At 37.2% G+C, this 8,926-nt stretch overlaps 1 protein-coding gene across 3 annotated transcripts in view; it reads right to left on the reverse strand.

Annotated features, from left to right (window-relative positions):
* Positions 1–8,129, reverse strand: part of KIF18A (kinesin family member 18A) — a 53,536-nt gene extending 45,407 nt beyond the window's left edge. For all 3 annotated transcript variants that reach the window (XM_035891186.1, XM_035891187.1, XM_009635575.2), the window contains exons 1-5: positions 7,743–8,129; positions 7,190–7,347; positions 5,964–6,068; positions 4,838–4,948; positions 1,177–1,374 (exon numbers count right to left, since the gene is read on the reverse strand). In XM_035891186.1, the coding sequence (XP_035747079.1) occupies positions 1,177–1,374; positions 4,838–4,948; positions 5,964–6,068; positions 7,190–7,347; positions 7,743–8,070 (900 nt within the window). In that variant the 5' untranslated portion in view covers positions 8,071–8,129. The remainder of the gene's footprint in view (positions 1–1,176; positions 1,375–4,837; positions 4,949–5,963; positions 6,069–7,189; positions 7,348–7,742) is intronic.
* Positions 8,130–8,926: the final 797 nt, after the last annotated feature.

Raw genomic sequence — 8,926 nt, forward strand, 5'->3', positions numbered from 1 at the left:
TCCTTCGTTCAGCTATCAGAGAGATGATGGAGGAAACACATAGGAAAACCTTAAAAGAATATGATGTGAAAAGCATCAACAATGTAATTCCATTATTGAACAAGAGCTTTCCTGGACTTCATGCTTTAGCAGTGTTATATTTCAGAGTTGAATTATATATATTCTAGAGTTACCTTAAAACATATTAAATATTCTTTAAACAAACTGGTAAACAGGAGAATTTTGCTCAAGCAGATCATAAGGTACCGAAGTAGCTATCTACAGCACTACAGACAGAATCTGTGGTAGGATATTGACTCCCCCTATCACCCACAGCCAGAGTGCCCTTTCTCACTCTGTAGACAGCAAGAAGAGTTTATGAGGAATATGATAGGAAGACCATTGTTTTTATGTTTACATGAGGTCTGATATTATAATTTTAGTTGTTTCAGGAAATTTAAACACATCTATGTTTTATTAAATGACTGAACCATAAAAAATACTTCATTAACACTGAAAAAAATTGGTTTTTTTTATTAATATGCAGGAGCAGCGTACATATAACTGGAGGGCAAGAACCTTTCTAATTAAAGCTATACAAATCCTAGGCTTCCTGAGTGTAGGACAGTTGCTCACTTCTGTCACTAGCCTATAATAAGGCAAAATCAAAAGCTTTACACTATTCTTAATGTAAGCAACAAAACCCAAGATGTTTTCCTCCATATTCTTACACAGACAAAAAAACCCCCACAGTTCATTTAAATAAGCCTTTGACTTAAGGCAGTCAAAAGGATGCTGGTTCCAACATCAGTATCAGCAGAAGTGAAATTTAGAAGGCTACTTAAAAAAGTTTCTCTTTCAAGTATAATTAACTTCAGCACTGGTGCTAATGTAGCAAAAGTGAAGTTGCATCAGATGAATCAGCAACTGAAAAGGTAAGGCAATGTTTTTTTTTCTTCTCCCCAAAGTTTACAGACTTTTTTTAAATTAGAATGACTCTACACATACATTAACTATATGTTTTAATATATTCCATTAGGATATCCCAGGAATAAATTCCAAAGATACAGTAAGAGTCAAACCAGATACGACATAAAGAGGTAGTGCCACATTTAATACCATTTAAAAAAAAAACAAAACCCACAAATGTTTTCACAACACTAGGAGGTGGAGATTGCATGGGAAAGCAGCACATACCTTTGGATTTGCCAAGGCATTAATGACGTTGCCAAGAGCTAACAGGGAGCGGTTAATATTTGTTCCTTCTCTAAAACGAGCCCCCTTGGCATTTGTTGCGCTGGCACGTTCAGATCCTGCCAGGTCAATGAGAGACATCTTGGCGATGCGAACATTTTGACTAATACTAGCTGTTTTATCTTGCTGCCTTAGATAAATCTACAATCAAAAAAAAAGAAAATTAAAAAGTAACCACTAACCAAGTCTGGTTTTAGTCTAAGCAGAAAGTTAATTTTACAGTGTAACAACTGTTTTCATAAATTCTTACTGGAATCCTTCTCAGAATCCAAGTTAAACTTTTCAGCATATCTAAAATTAACAGGCAGTTTGGCCTAAAATAAAGTAGTGAATCCATTTCTGATACTTACCTCTTAAACTCACCTGCTTCAGATATTAGCAGGGAAAAAGAAGCAGAGCATGATTGCATGGGGTTTGGCTGGGATATAGTTAATTTTCTGCACAGCAGCCCATATGGTGCTTTCAGATTTGTGACCCAAACAGTGCTGATAACACACTAGTGTTCAGCTTTTGTTGAACAGCAGTTGTACAGTGTCAAGGTAATGGGCAAGAGGTTGCAAGAGGATACCTGACCCTAACTGATCAAAAGTTTCTCCAAAGCAGCCATTGCTCGAGGACTGGCTGGGCATCAGTCTGCTGGTGGTGAGTGATTGCTTCCCGGCTGCCCCGTTCACTTATTAAGCAAACCACAAGGTATTTCCCTCTCCCTCTTGTTTTTACCCTTTTGATTCTTTCCCCCATCTTGCTGCAGGTGATTAAGCAAGCAACTGGGCTGGGGCTTACCACAGTGGGAAAGGCTGGTGAGCTTCAAGTGAATTTTAGTTCTTCCACACTGAAGATATACACCGCACTATTGCATTTTAAACTGAAAAATGTGTTAATTTTTTTAAGGCACGTTTAAGAGTATGCCGTAAAGATATATATGTGTAGGGATAAACCAGGAAAAAGGCTGGACTTTCAGTGATTTAGACTTAACTGTAACTACCATTATTAGGAGAACAATACTCATTTACTGCTGTGAAAACACAGACTACTCCAGGGTCTTTTGGAAAGCTGTGTCCCCTGAGGCCACTTGTTCCCCCTTATCCCTTCTTTCTGGAAAGAATTTTCACAGTACAGGAGATACTAAATGCTTTTGCTTCCCACTTTGAGGAAGTAGGCACAGAATGATTATACATTTAACAAGAATTACCGTTATCCTTAGATGGCTTTTGCTTTTTCAGGATTCTCTATAAATTTACCCTTCTTTTGTGTTGAGTGCCTTGCCATTTTTAAGGCTAATAGTTACTGACAGTTTCATGAACACACTTTTAGACAGTGAATTGGGAAAGTGTTGCCATACATGTAAGGTGATTGACTAATAAAGACAATATCTTACCAGTTCCATAGCTTTAAGCTTTGCACATGAGAAATGAAGAATTCACAGCAATTTGTAACAGAAAAAAATTGAGTAGAATTGGAAGTGAATAAAGTTCTTATGACTTGCCACAAAAGGTATGTCTATAACAAATAGACATGTTTCTATATCAAACAATATATGTAACTTCTGTTGTTCTGTTTCTAGTACAAAATACAGAAAAAGGGAAGAAAAAAGCCACTTCTCTGTACTTACCATCTCAGGCTGGTAGCACTTTACCAGAACCCAGTAACTATCATTAGTGAAGTAGGGAAAGGTGGAGTGACAGCCAAACTATGTTGTATGACTCAAGCTTTTATAAAAATTCAAGAGATACAGGAAATGCCCCAAAGCAAAATCTTTTTTATTTCTTTGTCTGTCAGCAGAACACTTTCAATACAACAGCGCAGCAATTGGGATTTTGCTTTCAGATGCAGTAATTGCCTGACCTAGATAGAGATTTCAGACCTAAGACAGATGATACAGTAAGGCAAAACTTGCATCTCTAAAATCAGCTCAGAATGTCCTGGGCCAAGACTTTTACTACTTTTTGAGTCAGTTCCAGAAAACATCCTGCTCTAACAAAGTTAACAACAAAACCCAAACCCAGCAAAAAAGATAACCAATCACTGCAAACAAGAAAAACTCTTAAAACAGACAATTCAAAATTGAAGAGGAATCAAGACAGTAATAGGGATTTCTCATCATTTGTATCTGTGGAACAAAAGAGGCAATATAAAGGATAAGCAGTTAAGACATGTTTTGCAGAATGCCACAGATTTGTAGAAACAGATGAGAAACTGACAGCTTTTTTCTATTGAGTGAAGGTGAGGGAGGGAAGACACTCCAGCCCAGCAAATAAAGAAACAGAAATCAGCATTTCTCTCTCTGATCTCAGCCTGTGGCACTGCACTTTGTGCCTTATTAAAGGCAGCACACATAGGCAACAATGCAGCTGAAACTGAACAACTGTCGAAGAAGTCTTTGCCTTAAATGTATAACCATGGGCAAGACCTCAGGGGAAATGAAAACCTGGAAGGGCAATTTTAAACAGAAGTCTAGCATGTATAAGAAAACACAGAAGCTTTTAGAGTGGGAATGACTTGTGCTCCGTTACATATTTTACAAGTGTTTAACACATTTGCTGTCTGTTATTAACCTCTTTTCTCATTAGTAGTGACAGTAGAGCTCTGGAGAGTTAACGTTACAGCTACTTGCATCGCCATCACCTATGTGAAAATACAAACTTTTGGCTATAGTTACTAAACATTGCCTAAGTCTGCAGATACCGTTAAGAACTGCCTAACAGTTAAATGGTTCAGCTGTAATGCACGGACCAGAATTCATATTTGTTTTACTGTTTTGAACTAGAATGGCATCACATAAGTAATACAAGACAATGTGCTTTGCAGTACAAACTTGCAAACAGAAAATTAAGTTTTAGCTAACAAGACCTGTTTTTAAGTATTATTTTTTTTTTAAAGTACCACAGATGGTCCTTAAGAGGAGTCAGAAGGATAAGGTGGTGGTTACTAAATGGCAATAATCTTTGGAGAAGTCTGAAGCCCTAGCAGATTTCTACAATCTGAATAAAACTTATCTATGGAAAATAAAAATCAGCATTTCATTTTGATGACACAAGTATGTTTATGGAAATATTTTCAGAAGATATACACTGCTTTAGCTGTTCTAAAGCTTGGTACATACCAGTATATTAAGAAACCACTTTAGTGAAAAAGCAACAATAACCAAAATATACAGGATGAGAAAGTACTACTTGAGAATCTCAGTTTATAATCAGATGTAAAACTCCATTCTGTAAAACATTTTTCCTAGAAAAATGCTAAGCAACATAATGAAACCAGAAAGCATAAAAAAAACCCCAACAGCTTTCAGTTTATAAAATTACAATCCGGAAGCATGTTCAAAGCTCAAAATTACAGTTTTACAGAAAACGTATTTCTTTTAAGGAGTATCAGTTCAAACTATTGGAACTAAAGAACTCTTAATTGAATTAGTTTTTTCAAATATAATCACTAGGAACTTTTACATACTTAGAAGAAATGAGAAGTCAAGAAGAACGTTAAAATCTCCTCTCACCCAAACTAAGGTTCAAACACAGTTTAAAAAAGCTTCCACTGTATTCAGATTTAAACAACAACTACAGCTCACTTTAATGACCACTGTATATCTGGTGTATCATCTTACCTGAAAGACAGCATGGGACCGGGAAGAGGAGGCATTTACATCTGTGGGATGCTGTGTTCTATTTTTATTTCCATAATCCAACATTTGAAGGATTTCCTCTGCTGAGTTAGGCTTTAGGGGTAGAGCATAATATAAATGTACATCATCTTTTTTCCCTTTTTTATCAACTATAGGAGATTCTACATTGATTCTTAGAGACATTAACATTCACCTTCAAAAAACATAAAGGAGCTTAAAATGTTAGTTACTTAGAAATACAATAAACTTCCTGTTTTGGAATTGAGGCGCTTCAAATAAACACTTTCAGTTCAAAAGCAAGCACTTAATAACTGCAGAAGTTTAAATCAGAGAAATTTTTTAGTAAACAATTTAAACAAACCTCCAAAAGGTTCCTCATATTCAGAAAAAGCCTTATTTAACAATGACTGACTTAATTTTTCTTGTACTAATGCATTAAATAGTGATTTTTTTTTTCCCAAGAAGACCAAAGCTTTGGGTCAGCAGCGTGAGCCAAATTAATGACACTTACTTGTTGAATCATTATCTAATGTACACAAAACCTGGAAGCTACATAACATGTAACATGCACTGAAAGGCTGCAAGAAAATTAGTCCACAAGAGTGGATTTTCTGGGTGGAAATCTAAGTTCTGTCACTGACTTTGCCAAAGAATTGCTATGCTGTCCTGGAAAAATCATTTAAAGCGAAACTTTTCTAACGTGGTTATTCAAAAACAACCCTGAGATGTAGACACAAGACTTCCAAAGGTGTAGAATGCTCCAAGATGGTACTGAAGGCAATGAATCTGTAAGAAATGCTAAGAAGTATTAGCCAAAACCTAAGTCTTACAAAACCTGAAAACGAACATCAAACCAATGGTACCCTTTCAATAGTGACTGGATGCTTTAATTCACTTGTGTTTAAGAATACTAGCAGATTCTTTTCCAGAACATGCTTTTGGAAAATTAATTAGCTTCACAAGTTAATAAGGGACTGGTGATTATTGCCAGAAAAAAGCCCACTAGGAAACTACCTAGTTGTATACAACTTAAGCAGTTCAATGGGAGCTTCACCATTTTCTCAAACACATTGTGATGTTTCCTGAATTTCGGTATCTATTTACATACCTGATGTAATGTTAGCCCTTGAACTACCACCCCTCTCTGGGTATCTTCATGAACAGCCAGAGGTCCCGAGTTTACCAGCAGGTCACGGATCTGTTCATTGTAGACCTTTGAAAGAGAATTTAAAATCTCTTAATAAAACTATCCTACCATACTCGACAAGAATAAACTTAACTAACCAGAACTCATCAGTCTTTATTAATACTTCTTTAAGACAAAGTAACATACTAGTTCTGTAGAATTTTTGCATAACAGCTTTCTTATACTGAGCTTGATTTTTTCAATTAATTCAATTTGCATGAATTTTTTTAGTCATTGAAGTGGGAGTCACTCTTGCCTAGTAAATAAACTTTATTCTTTATTAAATAATAAAATTGTACTGATTTTACAAATAAACTTTTGCAGCAAGCATGAATACAAAGCACTTATTGTCCCCTATTACACTTCATAATCCATACTTCAGTGAGATTTCTTAATCCAAATGTACTTCTATTACAATTCTCAAATACCTTATTTTGTGGTCTGTGGAAGCACTTGAAATAGCAAACGGTAAAGCAAATTGTTCGCTCCTCCTTCTCCTCCCCAAATACTAACTACTCTTCCCTTAAGACTTTGAAGGGGTGGAAGGTAGAAAATATACTACTACCGCTTGGCAGCGGTGCCAAGACAGCTACTTGTAAAAATAGAACTGTGATGGAAAAAAATTGAAGAGACAAGAGGAGAAGGTGACACCAAAGAACAAAAGGAATATATAGAGAGAGCTAACAATTGGCATAGCAGCTCTAATTCAAGTAGTTTTACTGTAGCTCAGGTAAATAAAATAAACTGAAAACTTTAAAAAACATCATCAAAAAGGTATTAGATATAATTTTGTTGTACACTTTAACAGTGCTTATAGGATTTACTGTGAAGTCCTGAAATACATCCCTGAAAAAATATGATACACCTCAACAGATGTTCAGAGGGATGCAACTCATCAGCAAGACAGGTATCATTAGAATATTTAGTGAATATATTAGAAGATATTGTCCTTTTTGGGCAGCCTTCTGTAAAATAGTAACAGATGCCTATGAATAAACACCAAACTTGTGGAGCATGGTTCAGTTCCATTCCTATCAGGGACACATTTTGTAAAGTCTCAGAAAGGGCTGGGGGGAGGCATAACCAGCTTATCTTTATTAAAATATGCCTTATTACGAGCAACATACCAAATACAGGAACAGGCTTACCTCTAAATAAGAGACAGCAACATTGCATATTTTATCTTCTTTCATTTGATCCATGCAATTATAAAGTGCCATCATGGTTAAATACATCACTCCAGGATCTTCAGGGGAACCTAACATTGTATGAGTCTTTCCAGCTCCTGTTGCACCATATGCAAGCACTGAATTTTCATAAAAAAACCAACAAAGCAAAAAGATGCACTTTACATCAGTGAGCCAATCAGGAATGCAAAAGTCAAATGGACATTCACACACCTCTGTCATTCCGCACTGCTGTTTTCATAGACTGATCAAGTTTTTTTACTTAGGCTCTACTTTTTACAACTATAATCAGAAAGCTATTTAAAAATCACATGAACTCATTTTCCAAATAACATAGAGCTATCCTAATTTCTGCAGGCTAAAAACTCAGCCTCTCATATTAACAAATTAAATCAAAATTCTTTATTTCGATCTCAGCCTTTTCTAAGGCTTCTGCAGCACTTGGAAACAATGGTAGAAATCTTGATGAATTTAGTCAAATTTTTGAATTTAAGAATATAAATAGCAAAGTTACCTGTGCAGTTGTATCCATTTAAGAAGCCATCAATTAAACATTTTGTAGTATGCTCAAAAACTTCCAACTGGGATGAACTTTCAGCAAAAACAGCATCAAATACGAATTTAAGATCTTTCTTTGCTCTTTTATTAATATCCCTGTGGGCCAGTCTCTTCCCGTGAAAGAAGCTAACTTCTTCTTCCTTTGGATCAAAGACCAGTATGTGCTGATCAACAACATGAACAACTTTGCTAAAGTTGCCATCTTTTTCTTTTTGAGACTCTGGACGGACTCGGACCACCACTTTCACATGATTGCAGACATCATCTTCCTTAGCAGCAGACATAACAACGTCCCTTGTGTCCCCCTTTGCTTCCAAGACTCTTTCAGATCAAACAGCTGAACCTTTTCTGCAATTGACAAAAAAAAAGTGAAAATATTTATTTTTCAAATATAACCTTTCAAGTAGCTCACACCTTAAATCGGGACTAACATCTTGCACCTGTGCTGGCTCTGCCCAGCATGTTGGTTAGGCCCGCTGCAATGGTCACACAACATCGGAAAGCACTGTAACTAGCCTGAAAAGGTGACCTAGTTCAGTATAGTTTTAAGAAAACTGAGCTTGGAAACTTATTTCAACAATTTAAAAGAGTATTTCATCTACCCGCTTTCCTTTTATTTCAAAGCAAGCTTGCAGGTGAGCTACCAGGTTTCTGTGGACCAAAGGGGGTGGTTTTCTTGTCCTTCAGCAACACGCCAAGCAGCCGCCTACCTGCTTCCTCTGGGTTATTGGTTTAGTCCCATTTCAGGTAGGTTTACAGAGACAGTTAAATTGGAATTCACGTTAACATAATTTACGCAGGATACAGAAACACGTTCCATGAATGTCAGGCCAGCTTGCTTTTTAACAGGCCCTCCTTGCTGACAACGGAAGGTTCCTCACTCCTCACAGGAGACAGAGACCCTCACGGTAAAGGCTCTCGGTGACACTTTTTCAGTTTTGGGGCAAGCTCGCTCTCTTTCAGCCCAGCCACGACACGGCCACGGAACAACGCGTAAGAACACCCAGAGAGCGGCCAGTGGGGGGCCGCGGCCCAGACCCGCCCGGCCCTCTCAACCGACTCCTCACCCCGCCACAGGGAGATCTGCCCCGGGACCCGCCGCCAGGCTCAACCCCGTACCACAGGCGAGGCTACGGCAGA

The sequence above is a fragment of the Egretta garzetta genome, unplaced genomic scaffold (assembly GCF_000687185.1).
Source record: "Egretta garzetta isolate BGI_Z169 unplaced genomic scaffold, ASM68718v1 scaffold523, whole genome shotgun sequence".
Taxonomy (NCBI): domain Eukaryota; kingdom Metazoa; phylum Chordata; class Aves; order Pelecaniformes; family Ardeidae; genus Egretta; species Egretta garzetta.